At 29.9% G+C, this 24587-nt stretch overlaps 1 protein-coding gene across 3 annotated transcripts; it reads left to right on the top strand.

Annotated features, from left to right (window-relative positions):
• The first annotated feature begins 402 nt into the window (after positions 1 to 402).
• On the top strand, positions 403 to 23867 carry LOC123299243 (pericentriolar material 1 protein). Of its 3 annotated transcripts, XM_044881568.1 has the most exons (21): positions 403 to 427; positions 531 to 693; positions 3528 to 3651; positions 4499 to 4630; positions 4696 to 5009; positions 5359 to 5502; positions 8360 to 8830; positions 9217 to 9583; positions 10879 to 11084; positions 11156 to 11309; positions 11371 to 11506; positions 12080 to 12827; positions 13446 to 13826; positions 15194 to 15756; positions 17096 to 17692; positions 18767 to 18986; positions 19050 to 19175; positions 20356 to 20609; positions 21302 to 21806; positions 22700 to 22790; positions 23377 to 23867. In XM_044881568.1, exons 2-21 carry the CDS (start codon positions 550 to 552, stop codon positions 23409 to 23411), a joined length of 5712 nt encoding a protein of 1903 aa, XP_044737503.1. In that variant the 5' UTR covers positions 403 to 427; positions 531 to 549; the 3' UTR covers positions 23412 to 23867. The 3 variants fall into 3 exon arrangements, with proteins under 3 accessions (XP_044737503.1, XP_044737504.1, XP_044737505.1); XM_044881569.1 differs by lacking the exon at positions 5359 to 5502; XM_044881570.1 differs by lacking the exons at positions 403 to 427; positions 531 to 693; positions 3528 to 3651; ... (1 more) ...; positions 4696 to 5009; positions 5359 to 5502 and adding an exon at positions 6433 to 6444.
• Positions 23868 to 24587: the final 720 nt, after the last annotated feature.

Raw genomic sequence — 24587 nt, forward strand, 5'->3', positions numbered from 1 at the left:
ATTATAAATTTTTTTTTGGTACGGCATCTTAAATAAATATCAATCAATCCTCAGTGATAAATTTTGTAATTAATATAACAAGCGCCAAGTTTAAATTTTATTAATATAAATGTAAGATACTTTTTTATAATAATTCGTAATAATTGCTAAATAAATTATTGAATTTGTTTTATAATTTTTATTTAAATTAAGAACTAAGCGTTTAAATACAAATGATGTATTTATTAAAAGAAATTAATTAACGATAAACCAATCCATATTGTCCAATAGCAGACATGTTTAAAATTTGAGCAAACTTGACATTTGAACAAAATAAAAATACAACAAGAAAATATTTTTTTTTAAATAAATATTTTATTATACATCATTATACAATTAATTTGATTTTAGTCCATTTATATTAAAATTTTAAATTAATTTTATTGTAGTAAGTAATCAATTACGTTTCATTTATTAACTTTTCATTCAAAGTTTTTTTTTTATTGAAGTACAATTTTGTTTTTATAACAAATATATTTATTTGTTACCAGAATGTGTTCTTAAATTGAAATGGCTCCTGGAGCAAACGTCCCATCATCGAAAAGTGGAACAGGTACTGTTCCTAAATCAAAAACGCGTAATAATCCAGTTCCCCGTGAAATGGTTGCACCTACACGTCGTGATATGCAAATGAATTCTGCTGCTTCAATGGATGTAAGTTCATATTTGGCATATTGGCACTTAAATATTTTCATAGATATCTCACGGCATTTGATTCAATCAATTGTTGTAATTGTTTCATATTTCCAAGATAGAATTAAAAAATTTTAATCTTAGTTCGTTTAAAAAAAAAAAAATGTCAGGTGTACGGCAAACGTCGAGAGCAATTTTTCGCACCGGAAAGGATGAAGCGAGGAAATGATTTAGTTACAAAGCGCTCACAAACTATCCCCTACCAAAGTGTAGTAGTGACAAATGATACTTGTTTAAAATTATGCAATCTGTGGGGAGCCTAATTTGTCCCATGATGGTTGAAATTAGTCTAATAATAATGGACAAATTGAAAGAAAGTAACCGGGCTGAGTTTTGGATCATTAGCAGCAATTTATTACGTCAGCGCAACTGGATATCACTATTCGCCGCCTAAAACTGCGACCAGGCACTAAGGCGAATATTACACAATAACGAAGATAGGCAAATACCTAACAGAAAAGAGGAACTTTTTGTGATTAAATATAATATTTGGTACTTGACTAACTTCGTTGTTGTGGAATTGCGAAAAAATTATACAGTCTAAGATGGAAATCAATGTCACGCCAACCGATTTCGATGATTCTTTTTTTAGTGACAAATTAGTTAGTGTTCTAAATTCACTAAAAAAAACATAAAAAAAAGGCTTTTAACAAAAAGAAAACCGACTTCAAAAGAAAACTTTTCTAAAACAAATTAATATGCGCTAAAAAGTAAAAAAATAACGATAACATAATGTAGTTAAAATTATTATTATTTTTGGAGTCGGTGTCAGTCAAGCTAATGTAGCAATCTGTTCCGTCAGAGTTGATTTCTTGGCTGACACCGATTCCAAAAGTAACAATAATTTTAACTACATTATGTTATCGTTATTTTTTAATTTCTTAGTGCATATTAATTTGTTTTGGAAAAGTTTTTCTTTTGAAGTCGGTTTTCTTTTTGTTAAAAGCCTTTTTTTCTTCAAAATTTGACATCTAAATTTTAAACTGATATAATCAATCATCTTTCGATAGACTCAAAACATCCGAATAAATATATCCATCAAATATCAGCTTGATTCTAATTTATTTGAATCCGCACAATTTTTTTGCAAAACTCATTCGTCCTTAATACTAATTTTGATCTGCTTGTAAAATATTGTTTATGATACAAAGAAGAGAATAATATAATAATAATACTGTATTTATTATTTATCATTAACGTCAAAAAGTTTTTCCTTTAATTTGCGTTTAATTTTATAACCATGCAATTTTTCGTCAAAACACAAGTGTTTTAATTTAAGTTTTTGTAGGCGATAACCAAACAGTTCATATAAAAATTTAAAACGGGAGTATTGTACTGTATTCCGCAATGCGATCAGTAAAAACATATAAAACTCTTAAATCGTGCTTTGAGATTCTTGTGAAAAATCGCAATAAACTTTTTGTAAAGAAATTTATGTTTTTCCAATTGTGACAATCGATAATTTGTTTCGTTTTTGCATTTTACAAAGCTACAATATAACGTGGTGTGTTTTTAAATCCTTCATTTATGTTATACATGAAGGGTGTACAAAAGCGCGTTACAAAGACAAATTACAATTCTTTCGAGTGTGTTTATTGAATTTCATGTAAAACTTTCCCGTGTAGAATTTCGGAAAAATAGTAATTTTTTAAGTTTAATCCTTTTTTGAAAGTCCGTGATAGTAAGTGCTGTATCATAATTATTATATGGCTAACTCAAAAATTGATATCCAAGTTAGCATGAGCAGGGTATTTAACCAATTAACAAGATTGTTCACTTGAGTATAGTTAATTCCACTCATTAAGGCTGTTGTCTCCTTACAGTATGATAAAAAAATTTTTGATTTATATGCACGGTAAGAGTATAACATGTTTGTAGTCAAACAATGTGTTATTTTTATCTTTACATACTACCCAATTATTGCTCATACAATATAACGTGTACAAAGTATGTTGTTTACAATTTTGTTAATATACATATCTCCCTTCAACCACCAATACTCTAACTATAGTCGTTTCTGTTTAGCAATGAAATTGATTAACTTTGCGTTATTTATGAGACAATGAGACAATGAATATTCAGTTAGTTTTTTGAAAATATCTAAAGGTTAGTTATTCTCTAGAATTAAAAAACTTGTTAAAAACACAACCTCTCCTATGCTCTCCATGTTAATGATCCGAACTTTGATTAAATTTATCTCGAGTTAGACGGATCAATCGACTTCAAATTTCTATGATAATTGTATTAAAATATCTTTAATAAATTTTTCGACACTATGCCCATAGCGAGACAACAGCCTTAAACACTACCTGTACCCATAAGTTCCAGATTGCTCATCTTTTTTGGTGAAATTTGTTGAAGAATCTAATAATGAATGCAGAAATTGGAAAAGAAAATATTTTTCTGAATATTCAAATCAATGCTTAATTAATTTCTGGTTTAGAAAAAGAGATTTAATAAATAACGAAAATATGAGGATATCTTCATCTTAAATGCGACACACTGTATTAGAAAATTTATATTTATTCGGCGTATAAAAGAAAATTTCTCTTCATAAACAATAATTTGAAAGTAAATTAATTAAACGTAAAATTTTAGCAAAATTACAATTACTCTTGTACTAAAATTTGGTGATAGAGGATTCCAAATTACATTGTCTAAAAATAGAAAAATCTAAAAATAAAATTAAGCATACACTACTTACACGCGTTCACAATGCTCGTTATACATTTTTTTTTTTTACAAGCAATGTATATTTTAAGTTTGTGTGTAATTAATGTAATAATTTAATTTAGAATTACGATTGGCGTATTGAATCTGAAAATAGTGGCGGAAATATTAGTGAAAGAAGTGGTGGTCCTGCTTCACAATCAAATTCAAATAATTATTCAACATTTTTTGATATTTTTGGCGATTTAGGTAAAGATTATTCAAATTATTGTATGTTTTCCTTATAAAGTATTTTATATTGATGGGATTCCAATTAAATCATATGCTTCAAGCACGTTTATTTCATATTTTTAAGGTAGTACGACCGTTAAGGCAAGTTTAGACTTGTGGTTGAAATTATTTGTACCTTATTTTCAACTTTGATGATAAATTTTGTTATAAATTCATGAATGTAGATGAAAAATAATTAAAAAAATTTCGATATCTGCCTTGGTTTTCGAAATATCGAAAATTTTAATAAATTAAACAAAATTTTCAATTTTAATTTAATTGAAAATTACTCCAGATATCGAAAAATTTTATTCTTTCTTTTCATCTTATATTGTCAAGTTATAACATAATTCACTATCAAAATTGAAAAAATATTTTTAAAAAAATTTGTGTCGCCACTACCGTGCTCATACATCCTTAATTAATCCAGCACAACCGGTTTTTTTGTTTTCAATAATTTATTAAGGTTTTAATTTTAATTTAAATAGTTTCGCCAAGAGGAAATCACTCACAAAATTTCAAGTATGTATTAATCATTTTACAAAGCACCCTTTCTGTCCCTTGGTCTATCAATGATCCGAATCGAACGGATATTGGACCAATTGCATCTTCAAGTTCACTTATTTGTCTTTACAATGTTTACTTAATTATCGTTAATGAAATTTTTATGTTAAAACAATTTTGGAATCTAATTGTGATCCCCAATTTTTGAAATTAATAATAATACGGATATTTATTCAATTAGAAATTAGAAGCGTATATTGGAATGCAATCAATATAAAAACACAATATTTATAACTACATTAATAATTTAATTTGAATTTAGATACCACAGCATCTCACGATAATAATAGATTTGTTCCTGTTCGTCCTCAACCGCGTTCATTAGGATTGTCACAACAAGAGGACGAAGCTTTTCATAATAATTTCCATTCAAATTCTCCTTCAAATATGGCTGGTAAATAAAACAAAATAATGATTTTAATTACTTTCATTTATGATTTGTAATAAAAAATATTTTAGCTAACACAGCAATTGTAATGCCAACAACACCGGGGACAACATCACGTACACGTGAAACAACCCCATCATATCGTCGATCTGCAGATCGTTCTTGTGTTGTATTTAATTCAGTGTCGTCACAAAATGATGGACAAAACAATCAAAATGAACCTACAAACATGAGCTCATCATCACAAACAAATAATACAGCAAAAAGTAATAATATTGTATCACAAAGTCATGATCGGCAACTGTTGGAACAGAAATTGCATCAAATTCGTGAATATTTAAAAGTTACTTCCAGGTTAATGCAATCTGTTGGAGATGAAAATCATGTAAGACAAAGTTAACACATACATATTTATTTTTACACACACATTCGTAGAAATGTGCCTATCTGTACACAAATATTTCTTTTTACTTAAGGCTGTCCTATACACAATACGCATTTTAAATATTCATTGGTGGAAAAAAGAGACTATTCTTTATACTATCGATTTGAAATTTAGATTACGTGTCGAAGCTCCATACAAATAATAGACACAACATCTTTTTTTTCTATGTCATTAAAATTAAAAATTTTAAATTAATTTAGGTTTTGGTAAACAATTTATGTTTTTTCAATTGTAATAAAATTATTTTAAATATTAAAAATTTATCGAAATATTCTATTTTAAAAACTAGATGACTACAGTAGAAGATGTTGATATGTTACGTTTAATAAATGATTTAAAAGATTCTGAAGCTAAACTTTTAAGGCAACTTAATAATCTCAATGATGATTTAGAACTTACAGAAAATAACAGTAATAATTCGAACAGAGAAGAGGTGATATTTTAATATTATGTGATTTGATATTTGCTTCGAATGTTTGTTAAACCCTTACACTAACTTATTCCTAAGAAATTAACCCAATATTATGATATCATAATTATTTTTGATTTATTTCCATTATTGATGTCAGAAATATTCTCAAAGTAATCGTTAGCCGTTTCCTATAAAAACATAACTTTAAAAGGCCCTAACTAATAAAAATGAATTTTGGACATCAAGTTTACAACGCAAATAAAATATTTCAAGTTTTGTTTCTTTGCTAATACAATATTCTGAAAATGATTTGAAATATCGCGCTTATAATTTTATAAATGTTTTGTTAGTTTAAGGTATTTCCAGCATGGTATTTGCAATTCCTATGCTAAAACTATGGTAAAATGACAAGAGATAATTAATGCTTAAGTTCCCAATTTTGAACATTTACGTCAAAATTAATATCTCGAAAATAAAACGACGTAGTTCTATATATTTTTATTCTAAAAACATTATATCGTAAAAATAACTGGGAGGACAGTGAGTTTTAAATGCTTTAATCCTCGAAATCGCGAACTTTACATATAATTATTTCGCAACTTGGAGATTTCACAGCTAACAGTATCCTGAGTCTGTGAAAAAATAAGGCCAAATCTGTTGACAAGTGCTCTGATACTGGAAATACCTTAAGAAGTTTTGTAACCGTTATTTAGAGAATTTCTGCATTAGTAATATAAATTTTTTATTTGAATAAGTAGTGTAAGAGGTTGCATAAAATAACAGTGACTGATTTTTGCGTTACTAATAAAACTAAACAAAAAATAGGCATATAATGATAATTTCGCAAGAAATACTTCAAAGTTAATGAAACGTTTTGCAAGTATTATTAATGTTGTAATTAATCGAATCTCAAATCAAGAAAATCAAAGTTACCCTAGTACATCAGATATCAATAGCTTTTCGGTGGGTATATTTTTTTATTTATATTTTTAAAAATGACATCGAACCGAAAATTGTCTGTGGTTATCTTCCAGAAAGTTATAGAATATCAAATTTTTGTATCCCAAAATTATTTTTCAATCTGAAACTTTAAAATTTTAACATTCTAAATAACCTGCTTTTTCTATTTTTTCGATTACAATAATTATTGAGCGGATACAATTAATCTCAATATATAAAGGCTTTAAACTACTTGAAACGTATAAGTAGTTTCAAGATTTTTGTACACATTGTAAAGTCTATTTGGTTATACGTATTTATAGTATGTTGAGATTTTCCAATTGAGCTTCCAAACTTTTAGAGGCTTATAAAGAGTATTACAGATTTTCTAAAAAATGTGTGCCACTGTACATATTACAATAATTTTGACTTGTTGCCTTTAAGTTATTTCTCAGTGTTTGTTGAATTTTTTAACACTTCTTTATATTGAGAAAAATTCGATGAAAAAAACGCAATAATAAAAAACTCTTGGAAGATTTATTCTGTTGTCTGCATTGTTTGGTATATATTTCAATGACTAATGTTTTTGATAAAATTGCATGTACTTGATTAAATTTTTTTTAAAGGAAGCGCCTCTTGCCATACCGTAGGTGTCGGTATGAAATTTTCTGGTTATATGATTTTGCTATGAAATATACAATAAAATTCAACGTTATAATCTTCGTAACTAATAGTTCAGGTGATCTCTTCAGAAACAAACATTTTAGACCTGCCGCGCATTCCCAAAAAGTGCTTTAGAAAATGAGCAACCTTCCAATCGCACAAAACCAATTCCAATTGATAATATATGTTGTAAGATACCTTCCTACAAAATTGACCCAACTTTGGCCATTAAGAACGTATAAAAAAACAACAATGAAACAGAAAATCGCCGAAATGATTGGAAATCGCATTAAAATTTGTCGTTAGATTTGGCATATAACAGTGGTTTTGTGATATTTCAATCTGAAGGAATAAACTTCAACTAATCCTTTAATTTTTAATTCAAATTCGAAACATTAAAATTTATTATAAACAAAATGATGTTCCGAATGCTCAAAGTTGTGTCAATTTTGTAGGAAGTTGTTTTACAACATTGGAATTGTTTTACAAAATTGGAATTGGTTTTTTTCGGTTACCAAGATTTGGAAGGTTTGAGGATGAAATTAGAGGTGCTGCGACGCAGGCCTATTTTGGTATAAGATGTGATGGAAAAGGCTCCCTTCGGAGCTACCAAAGTAAAAATTGTGCGCACGATGTGTGATTAGTTTCGAACAAATGCTTCGATCAAATGTTGTTGGGAATTTTTATGATAAAATTTTTTGTTATTTAAAGTTTTACTATGCCCCAGTTTGTTAAGACAAGTTAAGAAAACTGTTTGAGAACTATTAGAGAAGAGAACTACTGCTGAAACTGTGTGCAAAGTTTGACGGTGTGCAAAGTCTCCTGTAGCTCTGAAGGGGAGGGAGTGTTTCTTGATATATGTTATTTATACCAAATGTAACTTTCGGTGTCCCTATTTCCTGGGAGATTATTGAACATAATCTGTCGATTCAAATCCGATGGAATTCTTAAGATAATTTTTAATTAAAAACAATTTGCAATTCGCAAAAGAAACCCACCTGCTTGTATTCGATAGCTTTATGACAATTTTAATGAGCTCGCCATCATTACCTCCTCTCGAATGTGTCATTTAGATTTATATGAGTTCTTCTTAGTGATTCTTATTTTAAAATAGCACTGCAGATAAAATCAATAAGAATATTCATTTAAGACGCCAGCAACTGAAAGAGATGCTTCCTTTCTTAAGAGAATTTTTGGGTTGTAATCCTTTTTAAGTATTTTTTATTTTCATAATTAATAAAAAAGGATTAAATAATTAAATGAGTATCATATCTAGTTTCAAGAAATGGGACGAGCATCGCCATCATTAAGCCAAACAAGTCAATCGTCATACAATACACTAAGCACAAAATTATTGCCACAACAAACAGTTAATCAAAATATGTGTAATGATAGTTCAAAAGTTGATCGTAAGAATAAGAAACAATTTAAAAATTCATCACAGAAAAGTGGCAATAATCAACAGCAGCAGCAGCAGCAACAACAACAACAGCAAAGTGACAATACACAACATTTGAATACACTGTGTGATGAAATGTTGAATTTACAATTCACATCAAACAATCATGAAAATATCGATCAAGATACAATGAAACGTGTAAGTGAATTAAATGAATGTCAAGCAGATTTAAAATTATTGTTTGAAAGTTTCAAAAATAATACGAATGATGATCATAGAAATGATCATAGTCATGGTGGATCAGTTTCAGCTGGAAGCAGTCATGATGCTACACCAACTACCAATGAGGTATTTTTTAATTTTTCTCACTATTCGAGCCTTTTAATTTGCTTATTATTAGAGCCCTTAAATTTGCTTTAAGTTGGTATTGGGTACTGTATTCAACACCAGACGAAGATACATAAAAAAATATTTGCCAAACAAGAAGAAAACGGAGGGGGATACTACAAACTTTGAATGTAGTATTTATTTATATCTATCCTCTATTTCAAGCCCTTACAGCCCTTTTTTATACGTAGTAAAGGCTATCTCTGTACCAAATTTGATTTAAATCGGTTAAATAGTTTAGGCGTGATTGCGTAACACACAGGCAGACCGAGTATTTTCGCATTTATAATATTAGTAAGGACTAGTAAGGATTTAGATTGATTTTAGTAATATTTTTGTATTTGTAGAATGCAGCTGCTCTGGACGTAACCGTAAACCAATTAAAGGAACGTTTACAAAAATTACGCACATTAAGTGGTGAACAAAATCATTTTGACGTTTATCAACAATTTGAAAATATAAAAGTATTACGAGAACGAATCGCTAAATTACAACAACGAACTGAAGAACGAGAAGAATTAAATCGTTTGTTAAGTGAACGCGATGAACATTTAACAGCCGATCATCATGCATTACATGAGAAGTTACGTGATTTACATCATAAAAAGGAATTTGTTGAAAAACTCGTAAATGATCTACAAAATTTGGCATGCGGACCACCTATACAAGAGACAAGTATTGCTAGTATGCGTTCTCAACTTGCTACATTTCAAGGTTAGTACATTTTTTATGCAAATTAGTACGCTAATGCAAAAACTATAGATATCACTTTAATGGCGGTTGAAGAGGGTATAGGTCGTTCAAACAAAAATGGCGCCGAACAATAGAGAGTGATGTATATGCATGTGCCCTCAAATCTGCACTCTCTCTTGTTCGATGCCATTTTGATTTGAACCACCCATATAAACATCTATCTTCAAGGTATAAGAAACAAAAAAATCATAGAACATATAATCTATTTTATATCATTCACAACTCTAGTTCGTAAGTCAATTAGTAGAAATTCCCTTTTCATCTAATTTAATTATATGTTCTAAGATAATTTTTACATCTTAGACCATTAAGTGCATAGACTGAGCATCGCGTATCTTTCCGAACAGAGAGAGGTGTGCCAACATCTGAGGTAATTGTTGGGGTCAATTAGGGACATTATCAAAAAAATACATTTATTAAAAGAATTTAGAGTCATTTTCAAAAAAATATACATTGAAAATAGGGACATTTATCAAAAAAACATACATTGATTGTCAAACTTTCATATCACAAAATGAACTTTTTCGCTTTTTGATTTAAAAAAATACTCATCACATATCACTTTACATATTTTCTTACGAATCTACAATGACAAGTATGACAACAATACTTTGTTTTGATATTTACACACCGCCGCCATGATATATTTGACTCAAGCAATTACCTCAGATGTTGACACACTTTAAATCGTTTGACGCTTAGCCCATATACTTAATGTTCTAAGGTTTACACCTTCCTTCTGATTTCATATTTAAATCAGTAGAGGTCAACTCAGTATTTTGGAGTCGTGAATAATATTCAAATTTGATAATGTTATGTCAAACAGTTCCAAATATATTTTTAAATTGTTCAAAGAGTGATCTGTACTTTTCATGCTCTTACTTTTTAGTTTATTTCGTTGCTTAATGACTCTGAATCCTTTGACGTGTTTTTATTTAATAAAAACACGTACATCTGGTTCATTTTTAAAGGAATCCGATGTTTTTATTTTTGAGTAAAAGATATTTAATCGGAAAATAATTCCGATTACCCTTTTCTGAATGAATCTTAGAAAGAATACAATTCTAAGTCGAAAACTTATAAGAAGATTTTATCGGATGCACCATTAAGAAAATAAGTCTTCGTTATCTGCAGTATTTATTATTGAAAATTTCTCGATTAATTTTATTAAAAATTTTATCGAATGCCATCTTCAAAGGCAAAGCTTAAGAATAATTCATAAATATAGTTTTTTAAATTATATTTTTACCTCATAGCTATGCTAGACAACGTCGTGCGAACCGAAAACGAATTAAACTCAAATTCTTCGAATCAACAACAACAACCTTCTGAAACTAGTAATGTTGCCAGTAGTGGTTCGAATTGTAATGTAACTAAATACGACAGTGATCGTTCACGAAATAGAAATGTTTATCATCCAATTGATTTTCCTATTGAAAATCGTGATTCATTGGACGAAGAGGTAATCATGCTTCTATTTTTAGTCTTAAAATTTTGTTTATATGATTTTCACAAATATAAATATGTTTGTAGGAAGATTTAGCCCGTGGAGGAGGTCGATTTGATAAAAAAATTAATAAAAGTGCTGCACCAACAATTGGTCCATTTCAACGGCAACAAATGATATTAAAAGCTGAACTACAAGCGAAAAAACGAGAATTAGAAGAATTAATGCGAAAAGATCAAGGTTATTTGAACTTTTTTTTTTAAATGATAATTTTTCTTTTAAATTTAAAATTATTTTTTAGATTGCACTTCCACTATCAATCAAGATGTTTGTAGTGTTGCGTCAATTGACAAATCGTCTGATATATCTCGTTTTGTGGTACAAGAAGATGGTTTTCTGGGACGATCTGCAATTGTTAATCAAACTGATTATTCAAGGTATATATTCTTTCCTCCAAATTTAAGAAATCTTAACAACTTCTAACATAAGTAATTAAAAGCCTAAATCATACGCTGTTAAAATTTAAACACAATTTACCAATCGTAAATTAGTGCCCTCACAGGTAAACTATGATGGTTAACAAAAAATATTTCGAACGAAAGTTGTTTAATTTTTTATAAGGAACATTTTTTACATTTTAACTTTTGTTGTATATCTTAAGGTTTACAAGATGGATCCTACGGATCCAAAACCCAAAATCGCACAAATTTTTGTTTTTAACTTCTTCAAGTAAGCTTTAAACAATGCAGCCCAACAGTTTTTATAATGATTCATTGACTAGTCCTTCCGAGATATTATGATTTTTATACCTTATGGAGCTCTTTGTATTTCTCAGGACAAGCTCATTCATTTAGATGCTTTGGGGATATAAGATCAAAGGCTTGAATGAAATTGAAAAATTCTCATAAAATTTCAAATTTGCGCGGGCTACTTCATTTCTCTAAGAATCTGCAGATACAAACTAACTTTTATAATAATTTTCAATTATTGAGTATGTTTTTCACATTTAGTGATGAAGACGAGGGAGTTGGTGGAAATAATGAACCAACAAATGTTCGATACCAGATGAACAGTAACAGCAATAACAATCATCAACTAAATAATCATTCTGTACTTCCATCTACCTCGTCGATAGTATCAAATCCCGGTGTGCAAACTAATAAAAAGAAACGATCCAAACAATCAGTTGCGTCTCCAATGTTGTCAAATCATGAAATAACCGACATGTCAGCATGTAGTACACCAGAACCACCATTAACAAATACTATTTGGCGTAAACCATCCCAAGTTGGTAGTATTGGTCATCATCAACATTTGAACAACATTAAAAAGTCTCATGGACACCACGAACAGGGTCATAATTTACCAATGAATATTACAAGTCATGATATTGCGAATATGTCCATATGTAGTTCCATTGAAAACATGCCACCACCAATGACTCCCATTTGGACGAAACCGGCTTCAACCAATTCATTACATTCGCGTCATGAAGGTGGAAGTGGCATAATTGCACCAAGTAAAATATCGTCGTCAACTTCACCAAAACAACAAGGTGTATGGAATACACCATGGTTTTATCCAAATATTGCTGTTGGAGGTGGCATTCAACAGCGTCCAGATGTTATTGTTGGAAGTGGTATGAATACAATATATTCTGATGGTATACCGACTTCTTCGTCGGCATCGAACTGTAGACAAGGATCAGCACAACCTCCTCAAGGTTCGCGTGAATGGTGGCAGAAAAAAGCTTTACAGGTAAATTTATGTTATTTTGAATAGCACAATATTAAACATACCAAAATAACAACCAAAAAGCACCAAAGAATAGTGATTAATCGATGAGTTCTTGTACAAATTGTTTTTTTTCATCATTTCCTATAGTACATCAACGAGTGTAAGATAAGAGTACATTTACATAAAGCAATGTGGATAAGAAAGATACTTTTTTACGTTTGCTTGTATGTGTTTTATAGCTATGACTGACCAATGCATGTGGTCTTTGAACAGTAGGAGTAGAGACCATATGCATTAGTCAGTGCGGTGAATGTAGATTTGAATGAGATAGCGAATGAATTCATTAAACGTTGCGAAATGAGATGCAAAACATTTGCATTAACATAATGTAATTTAGCAACAATATTTGCGCATTAATTTTGCTATTTTTTACATTAAATTTCTGTTTATATATCATCATCATATGGTTTTATGCTTTTCCCTACGATTAATAATTACTCTACTCTCTCCGTCGCCTTTATAAAAATTTTTGCTGTCAAAACGTCCCCCCCCCCTATTTTTTGGAACTTGTTGCTCCTTCTTAGTGTACTGCATCGAGCTAAAAAAACATAAAATCCCAGACATAATTTTTTTTTTCAGTTACAACAACAATTAGAACTGACATCAAATTTATGTCAATCGATAATTACTGATCAACAAGGAGGTCCATCCTCACAATCACCTGCTTCAAGTACACAAAATGATACAAATATATATCCGCCATCATATGCTCCAATACCAATTATAAATTCATCTGCATCTTCATTTGTACCTGTACGTGCAACAATTAATCAACAACAACCAATAGTTGGTCCAATTAATATGCAACCAATGTTTAACAACGGTGCTGACATACACAATTTGGTTGCTACAAATCAATTACATTTTCAATCGATGCTTTTAACAACAATTAATCACTGTTATCAAATGTTATGGATGCAACAGAAAGAATTATCTATGCTTCGTAGTATGATTGTTACGGTATGTTTTTTTATTTATTTCTCGAATGTGTTTGTATACTTTTTTCACATCAAAATGGAAAAATGTACTTATATGATTTTGCACATTTGTGGTCTAGTTAAGTAGTCGTCTTCTTTTTATCTAGGGAAAATATGTCATTGATTTAGTCAAATTCTGATTATATATTCCAAAAATACACAAACAATATAAATGTAACATCACAGTGAAGCAATCGAATCTAATACTGGCGTATTAAATTATTTTCTCAAGGTGCAACTCTGAAATTAACAAGCATAATAAAATATTTGAGGCGATGCTGAATGTCTTTTAAAGACTCATTATTTTTTACTAGCTGTGAACTACCTGCTTCGCTGAGCAACTTCACTTTTATATACAATGATTATTGTGTTATAACCTTCACTTCATATACTGTCACTTATTTTTACCCCTTTTAGGGTAAAACTTTCATATTTGTTGAATGTTGTATTTATTTATATCTAATCAAAAGCCAAAAAATAAGTTTCAAGCTTCCAGCTTTAAACATTATGTTTAAATACAAATTTGCATCCCCTATTTCAATACCTTACAGCTCTTTTTTCGCAATAATCCGCTTATATCCTTTCTCAGGCTCTAGAATATCTCTGTACCAAATTTCATTTAAATCGGTTCATTAGTTTAGTCGTGATTGCGTAACATACAGACAAACAGAATTACTTTCGCATTTGTGATATTAATTAGAAATAATATAATAATGCTGTAAACCACAGGCCATTCGACTGTACTCGCTTGAAACTTAATAGAGCACAGTTGAGGAGGGTGGTGGGATTCTTGACAGGACAATGTTGATTGACTGTCTGATTATTTCACTTGTAGGGTCTGTATGGAGGAGACGATAAAGCCTTCATACATGTTATTTGCACCTACAGAAACCTGCAGAGCGTCAGGTTCAAAATGTTTGGGTCCAAAACCTGCCTTAGAGTCTCTTACTTGGAGACGTCTTGCCTTCGGGTGACAGATTGTTCTCAAGGAGGTCACTGCGAACCCATTGACCTAGATTCTAGGGACTCATTTGCGGTACCCCTCTTATGTTTTATTATTATTATTATTAGTAGTGCTGTAACTTTATTGTAAATTCAAGTTGTGTCCGAAAATAAACAAACAACACGTGCGATTTTCAGCTACTGACGGTCTGTGCCGCTAAGCAGTATAGATGTTTCCAATCAAGCGAATTTCTACAAAATTTCCTTTAGCCGTATATGCCCAGCATGCTTTTTTTATAAATAAATTATTTTACTAGAAATTTTAATGATATTTTTTACTAAATACGGTGATACTGGTCGCTTTCGTTAGTAATAGGTTCAAATATCTAATTTAATATCGTTAATCAGTTACAGGAAAACAACATGGCATCACGTGAACCATTACTTTTAAATGGTATTAATTCACAAACGCAATTTCAAAATTCAACATCTCGAATGAATCAACAAAAACCATACCCCAATAGTTCTGGTTCCACAATAATAGGACCTCATTCTGGAAACAGTGAAAATATATTACCAACATTTACAAACTACAACAATCCAACATCACAAAATGCAAATACCTTAAATAATTTTAATCATCAAAATTGTTTGCAACCTCAACAGAATAACATGATTTCTCAACAAAATCTATCATCAAATTTTAATTACGCTAATAGTTCCTCACAAACAGTAGCTCAGAATGCTGCTAGCTTAAGTCCAAATATGACAAATACAGCTCAGGCAGTAACACAAACAAATAATTTAATACCACCATTGCAATTCGATAATCAGAGACCACAATGTGTACAAAATATTCCACAACCATCTCAGCCGCAACAGCCACAAGTGAATTGGAATGGTGCACAAGCTTTAAATAATCAAGTGGCTCCTGGAAATCGTGCAAATAACTATTGGGATAATTTCCGAAGGTAAGTTATTCATAGAAATTTCATTTACTTAGTTTTTTAATCTATTTTTTTTTATTTATATTGCAGTTAAATATTATTAAATTAATTTAAAAAATACATTCTTTCATTATTCTCCATTTTTCCTAAATTCCATACCCATTATTTCGATTTTTAAAACTGCATTTGAAACAATATTTTGGTGAGTTATGATTTTTGTTGGAAAAATAAATGTGTGAATACTACTAATAATCTTGTTTTTAAAAAATAATCTAAATATTTTAAAATATTACCATCTCTGCGTACTAATTTTTGAGGCTGCTTTCAAGAATGGAGAAAAGTATTCGTTCTTCAATCATAAAACATTGGTAGGAATTCATACCTTAATGTAAGGAAGGAAGTACATACAAAGAGTTATTTTTGGATGTATTTTTTTTTCTTAAATGACAAAAAAAATCCATAAAATCATTATCATGAAATGAGGTTTTTAAATGTGTTTGTAATAGTTTACTGATTTTAAAATACATTTATTGTCAATATTAACATAGGAAATTACTCAATAGGCAGGGCCCTCTATTTTTTTAAGGAGTTCGTTCATCCACAAATTTATATCGGCTGTTTAATTTTTTTATATTACTCTAGAATATATAGTTATTTAGGAAAAATACTTAGTTTAGTTAAAAATGATTTTGAGTGAGTAATGGTCATTTTCTGCTTCGACAATCGTACTCTTTTAACATTTTCCGTAATCTTTCGAAAAATTTCTGATTTTGTGTCTTACATACTTTCAAATATCAACAAAGTTGATCTAACCAAACTGAATTGGTTAGATTTGTTTTCTAAGTTTTTTTTAGAGGTATACTAAATATGTAAATGATTTGCTGAATTTTGACTACAGCTAAACTAAATTGAAAAAAAAGTTGCTGAACATTGTTTTTTGTGAGAATCTGATACAGCTTAGCTTGTATTTTTGTAACGGTCATTAAACTGTACCTTGAGGAAAATCTTTACGATTCTTAGTTTTTAAAAAATTGTAACCGGATGGTTAATTAGTGGCTTTGAGGAACTAGCAATAAAATATCAAGGATTATCACGCTGAAATGATAGAATTAAATAAAAACACTTACTATTTAATTGTTAATATTCTTGATTTCTTCTGGAATCGATTCCAACTCTTGTGTATTTCCCCTAAGAACTGAATTATAATGACAGGACTCTGAAATTCTAAGAATTACCTATTCTAAAAAATTTTTTTAAATGTGAATTTGTATCTTTATCCATACCCGTTTTTGTTTTTAATCAATATTAAAATGCACTATGTTCGAAAAATAAAACAAATTTTCCTGATTTTTTTTTTTTTTAGTTATTCACGTCAAAATTTATTATCTACAACATCAAAAAGTAACGAAGGTTCATCACATAGTCCATCCCCGTTAATCGATCGCTCACATAATATGTTCCGTACAAATGGTATTATTGCCCCAATGGAAACATTAAACCATCATATAAGTCTACCAAAATCAAATACAAACAATGCATCATCAACATCAGCTCAAGATGATTTAGTTATTAAAAGACAAAAGAAACGTCAACATTCAGATGTCTCAATCAATGTAAATCAATGCAATGATACAAACATTGGTGGGGGTAATAATAATCAAATACATTCAAATAATCATCAATCAGCGCATTATTCATTGGATGGTCAGGCATCATCCTCGTCAGCAGCCACAATGCATACACATTTACTAAACATTATACAACAGAATTTAAGTAATCCAGACAATAATAGTGATTCACCATCAAATTTGGAACAACGATTAAATGAGCCTATTAACAGTGAACAACCATCATGTTCATCACATTCTGGTGATAAAGCCAGTAAACATGAAAGTACACAACGTCGTAATATTTATGATCCAAATGAATGGAGAGAAAATTCACAAAATGATCGATCGAAGTAAGTATTAACCTCATTTACAATGTAGGTCAATAGCCGGAACTGATTTTCTTGTTGAAATATATTCAGGGGTGTCTCCCGAATGTAAATATAAGTTGACCAGACGTTATTGTTAAATATAGTTAACGGTGTGTTAATAATATATAATAACCAAATTTGTAGAACATGAAATTTCCTATAAATTTCATTCAAAAGTTTTTGTCGTAGCATTTATTGTTTAAGAGCTAGAACGCTGTAAATGTCGAGTCGGCGCACAATAGCCACGATATTATATTGCTGTATTTTCAGTCATGCACCTATATATTTTAGTATACTGTTTGGAAACCACATTTATATTATATTATAAAGTAAGAAGAGTCTTATGTATAAAACAAAGAGGGGTTGTACATGTGTATACACTTGTCACTTGTACACATACAATACAGCGCGCATAACATACAGTACACATTCTGTTTTATACGTAAGAACGTCCATAAAAACTCTTCTTACTTCATATATTATAAATGGCTAACGATATGGTTTCCAAACAATTTAGTTCAGGTTGTATGGAATAGTTCCCCCTCTTAACATTCCAATAGTATACAGGTATAATTTCTAACGCTTTCGGTCTTCTCTTTAATTACGCAAGATCTCGCACTCGGCTTTATTGTACTACAGCTTGGAGTGAATACTAATATTTTCAACAGTTTTCGTTAAAAAACGCATAAGTATTCACTGCAAGCAATAGTACATAGCTGACGCGTCTATGAAAATTTCAATACAATGAAGCCTAGTAGTACGAGACCATTGCTTCATTAACGAGGGGTCCAAAAGCGTTGTATTTGGAGAATATTAAACCTTACCTTAAATATTTTATTTAGTCAAACATAGTAATTTTGTCTAGCGATCTTATATGTCTCAGAATTTGTCAGCCATAGTTTACGAAAAATCGTATTATTCGACTTTGTACTTGAGCTTGATAAAACATGAGGAATATTCAAAAGATATTTTCAAGCTGGATCTAAATTTTATAAACTCGAGATAACTTTATTAATAATTTCTTGGTTTATAAAATACAAATTAATTTTATTTCAGACCAAAATTATTTGATTTCCTTCGTGATAATGTGTATAAAGAAGTTGCTTCTTTAATATCAGCAAATGAGAATCGACCACATTTTCTTATTCAATTGTTTCGTGATTTACAACTAATTAGTTCTGATGGGTTACGTCACCGCACATTACAATCTATCCAAGGTGTAGTTACTGATTCATTAGCAAATTTACCTGTTAATGGACAAGGAGCTAATCGACAAGTGAGTAACAAATGTAAATTATTAACTGTCCTGTTTCATTTATTATTTTAAAATTTGTTTTAGAACAATTCTCCGTCAGTAAAGAAAGAAAATTCTCAGAGTTCAGATCATAATAATGAAGAACTTGTGAAAGAAAATATTATAACATTACAAAATTTAACAACTGCAGGACAGGATGATATTAACAAAGTAAGATAATTTTGTACTTTTAGTTTTTAGAACATTTTTTACCATATGCCCATATAAGAAATACTTTTAGACCAAAGACAATATACAGTATTTTGAATACGAAGCGTTTTGGCAGTTACATTTTTGGGCTAAAAATATTTGTCTTAATCTTCGCTACAACTAATAAATGTTTCTCAGTATATTTATGAAACATCCTATACCAGGGTTGGCGAACCTTTATGTATCAGCGTGCCAGTTTTTTGGAAAGAAATATCTAATGAGGCCATAGACATTTAATGAGATAAAATAATTTTTACTTCGTGATTATTGGTAAAATAATCATTCTAAATACATATTATCAACTAAAAACTACTTATTAACTACAAAAATAAAATACAATTTGGGATGTCTCATACTTAGATGAAAATATGATTAAAATAGCACGAGCCAGCTTCTTCAAACAGTTGAATGTGTCTGATAACGAATTCCGTGTTTCCAAAATTTTTTTATTGGCATTTTTACTTATATCTCTTTTCAATCTTCCTGTTAATTAATGTCAATTTCAACTCTTTCCTTTTTTCAATAAATTTTTGAATCCATATTGTACTAGACCAGAAAATAATCAGCTGCATTTCAAAACGCCCAATCTGTACATGGTATGTACAGGTATGCCTAGGGTAGCGGGACCGATTCCCAAAGTCACTTCAAAAATAAATTCAGTTAATATTTTTGCCTCTACAAATAATTGGGGAGCTGTTGAACGAAATTGTCAGGGGAAAATATGGTAAAACACATACATGGTATCACAATGGGCCCTATGGCCTTATTGTATCCTTCGTGGGCAGCCAATATAATCTATCCACCTACTTACTTCTGAAAATACTTGTAGTTTCTTGTAATGATATTGTTGACGCGAATGAGAAACGTTGGCATATGTCTGTAAAAACCGTCAATTTTGAAAGACACATAACATTGAACAACTGTGGGTATTGTTCAAAACGTGCCCAAAATATTGTGTCACATGCTATTGATTCACCATGTCTATCAATTCCATACAAATATTCGCTTCTGAAACTTATTTCTGAAGGTAATAATAGATAGCTCCCCACGAATTACTGATATGTTTATTGTCTTTGGTGTACACACATACTTTTACAGTTAAATATTTACTTTTACATTGGCTTGTTTCAATGATTTTTAGATTCGTACGGAAGAAAAATTTGAATTAGAAGTACATGCGGTTATATATAATTTAGTTCCATTTTTTCATGTCAATGCTGATAATATTTGCTCAGATTTAATGACTGAAACAATTAGAACTTTAGCTTTGCAATTAATTCCAACATTGCCATTTTTAAATGAAAATACTGAAAAATCTAAATACTATTTTGATTATTGGCAATCACAACTAAATTCATATTTAGAACGAGCTTTAATCAAATTTCATGGATGTAGGTAAGTTCACTTTATAATTACTGTGGAAATTTTCTCAATAACTTCGAAAAAAACACACATGAGACTACTTTCCTTAACAATTACTAAATTGGCAACAATCTTAAAAGGCTTTGTCAAATTTCAGTTAAAATCTATACAATGGGTGTTCTTAAAAGAGCTAAAAAAATCGCGCATAAGACGGCTTTAAATAAGATGATTTAACTAAACTGACTTTATTACAAAGTTGCTACGCTAGGGCGCTCTACGTACAGCAGAGATATTCTACCAAAATATTATTGTATTATTGCCTATGTTTGAATTTTAACTTCCATATTTTATAAATGTTTATGAAATTTACAAAATATAAAGTAGTTTTTTCGAGTATGGAATCCTAAACTCGCACTTGAAACAAAGCTAAGAACACTCTCTATTAAATTACTTTTCAAACAAAAAAAAAATCAAAATCGATTCACTCGTTTAGCAGCTACGATGCCACAGGCAGACACAGACACATAGCGGTCCTTCTTTTTGGTTGGGGGTTTAAAAACTCGGAATTTTTAAGGCGCTGTACCCATGCAAACTTTTTATTTACTCATCAAGAACTATCAGAATCCATGGTTTCATAAAGTTTGATTGTAAGCACAGCTAAAATTAGCGTTATATTGTGAAAATAGGATTCAAAAACTAATATTTTTGTTATTTTTGTGTTAAAGGTTACGAAATGTAACTGAAGAAATCTTATCAGTGATAACAGATATTGTTGTTGGTGAATTATATTATTTATATGCAAGTGATAACAATTTAATATTACCACATGATTGTACGACAACGACAAATGGTGAATTAATATCAAATGAAAGTACAGTAACAGAACAATCATCACATTCGTATCCAGAACAAGGTAGTCCAAGTGAAAGTCAGGATGCAGATAGTTCTGATCACCAACATCATCATCATCAATGTAGTAGTATTAGTAATCAAAATGGTAGTACATCGAAACAAGAGTATAATTGTGGACATTTACATCAACAAGATACTATTCAAAATGATTGTCAACCATCTTTATTACATAATGGTGATTTAGCTGAAGCAGATCAATCACATGATAATGAAGAGGAAGAAGGTGCTGTTGGCGGATTGTTGAATCCAGATGATGGAATTGCGTTGATTAAATCTGAAGATGTTAGTTCAGAAGATACGGGTGGTGGTAATACTGAGGTTTGTATTTCGGATTTTTTAAAATTATGTAGAATATTGGGAAAAATGGAAACCTTACAATAGAGTATTTTACTCTATATGAAGATAAAGTCTAGCAATATATTATTGAAATAAGAGGCTAAAGTGCCGAGCGAGATGAAGCGCAAGCGACTTTAGCCGTTTGATTACTTAGAGGTTGCGGGTTCGAAGCCAGGTAGCGAAAGTTTGATCAATTATAATTTGTATTCGGATGTAGTTTAAATTAATAAAGACTAAAAAATAATGATGGGGGTGGTCTCTATGATAAGTCTACATGTCTGAGGAACGCAGGTTAAACCCCATTATTATTATTATATTATTGAGATAGCCTAGGAAAAATGCAGTCGGAAAATGTCAATTTTAGTTCACAAAACAACAAAATAAATTTTAATATTCCATTCAAATTTCTTAATATTTTTAATCCGATTTTTAAAACATTGAAATAGTAGCCGCCATGTTATTACCTCATACGGTTGTGTAAACTAATAAGTTTAAATTATAAACAATTATCATTCAAATTATTAGGGCATTTATTTACACAACCAACTGACGTCATGGCCACGGAGCAATATGACGTCCACTGCGTCTAGCGTTTTCGTTAAATTACAATCTTAATTGAGACACTTTTCAAAAGTGGTTGTAACACCCTGTTTTGCTTTGTCTGATCGTCGCTTTAAAAACAATATCAAAACACTTCTTCCAATTTTTTCCAAAAAACCGTTTTGGCAATATTCACAGTAATATCCATTTTTTCACCCTATAACTAGAAAAGATCGCTTTCCCGACTAAAAAAAAGTGTTTTGAAATATCATTATTTTAACATCTTATCTTGGGCTAGTACGAATAGTTTGTTAAAATTTCATAATTTATTTTAGGCTGATTTAGAATGGATTACTTTTGATTCTGGATTAGATTGTTCAGCTCCAAATAATACTGCTTCGACAGAAAATTTAATCGTCAGCACAGGTATGTAGACTAAATTATTACATAAAAATTCATACAGTGTTTTCATTTCAAAAGTATTCACTCTTAATAACTCTTAACCTGATGTGGTTATTGTTTTGAGTGAAAACACGTCAATTTATGTATTGAGGGGGAAGTTCAGAAATGGTAGCTAGAGAATTTTAGGTGCCATCCCTTCACACCTAGCCATCCCAACTTTGAAATTTCAAATGGCAACTCCTACCTTCTATGCATCATTTGAAAAAGAATAAATTCTCTATTCAACTATGATAAAAAAAAAATGAAATCGATCCATTGGTTCTTAAGACAGACTACACAGAAGATTCAAGCCTAAAATTCTCTTTGTACCATTTTTGAACTTCCCAGTCGATAGCTAAATCGACGTCTTTCCACTCAAAACAATAATCACATGAGGTCAAGAGTTATTAAGGGTGGATACTTTTGAAATAATTACCCTGTACAAATACAGCCAAACCCAGATTATAAAATAAAAAAATTATATTTAAATTGAAACTTGAACAATTATTTATTAGATTTGTCTGTATTTTGATAATTTAGTAAAATGCATTAAAAATCATTTAATTTTCAGATAAGCCACCGGGAGGTGATCCTACATGTGATTGAATATTTAATAAAAGACGATTTTATTGTATATTAGTTATAATTGTTTTTGTTTTATGGAGTACTTAAAACAATAGATATTTTTGATAGTCGAAACGATTTATATTCTGGGTATAGAGATAACCGCTGAAACCCTACTTTTTCATATATTCGAATAATACTAAATTTAAAAATACTTTAACGTGAAAAAAAAGTGAAAAGCTACTGATGTATCTAAGCATTATCTTGACCAAGCATCCTTAATAAAAAAAAATGTGTTTTATATTACAAAAATATTCGCCTAAAATTTATATAATTTAACGAAACATTAAAACTTGGCTTACATAACTATATGGCATTGAATCTTTAATTCGCATTTTACAAATATTTCAGTAATGTTTCTATTTTATTTGGATTTTACTGGATGTAAATGAAACAGAAACATAGTTATTTTTAAATTGAATTTGAAGTGTAAAGAGAGTGGACTTATAATTAAAAAAGTAATATAATACAAATTGTTTTTTAAATCATTTTCCATCAATGAGTGTGAGAGAGTACATACATATACATTAAGCAATGCGTATAAGAAAAATACTATTATGTTTTCTTGTATGTGTTTATAGCTATGACTGACTAATGTAGTTGATCTACAATACTACTGTTCAGAGGCCAAATGCATTAGTCAATCATAGTACAAACACATACAAGCAAACATATAATAGTATATTTCTGTACACTTTGTTTCATGTATATGTACTCTCTCACACTCATTGATGTACTATGGGAAATGATTTAAAAAACAATTTGTATAGTACCTCATTTTTATTGTATCTGTAAAGAAATTTTTTGTGGTTCAAATTTATTTAGACTTTTTTACCAAGTTGGACAAATGTGTCTATTAATAAAAGATATGAAGTAAGAAGATTTTTTATGGTCGTTCTTATGTATAAAACATAGAGGGAATGTGTACTGTGTGTTATGGTTTTGTGTTACTGTGTGTGATTGGTATTGTATGTGTACAACTTCTGAACGGTTGGGTTCATGTATACACATATACAATCCCTCTTTGTTTTATATGTAAGAACGTTCATTAGAACTCTTCTTACTTCATATAATATAATTGGTTAACGATATGGTTTACAAACAGTATTTGCCTAGTTCAATTGAATGAAAAATACCATTAAAGTGAGGAAGGAAAAA

Source organism: Chrysoperla carnea, chromosome 4, assembly GCF_905475395.1.
Source record: "Chrysoperla carnea chromosome 4, inChrCarn1.1, whole genome shotgun sequence".
Lineage (NCBI taxonomy): Eukaryota > Metazoa > Arthropoda > Insecta > Neuroptera > Chrysopidae > Chrysoperla > Chrysoperla carnea.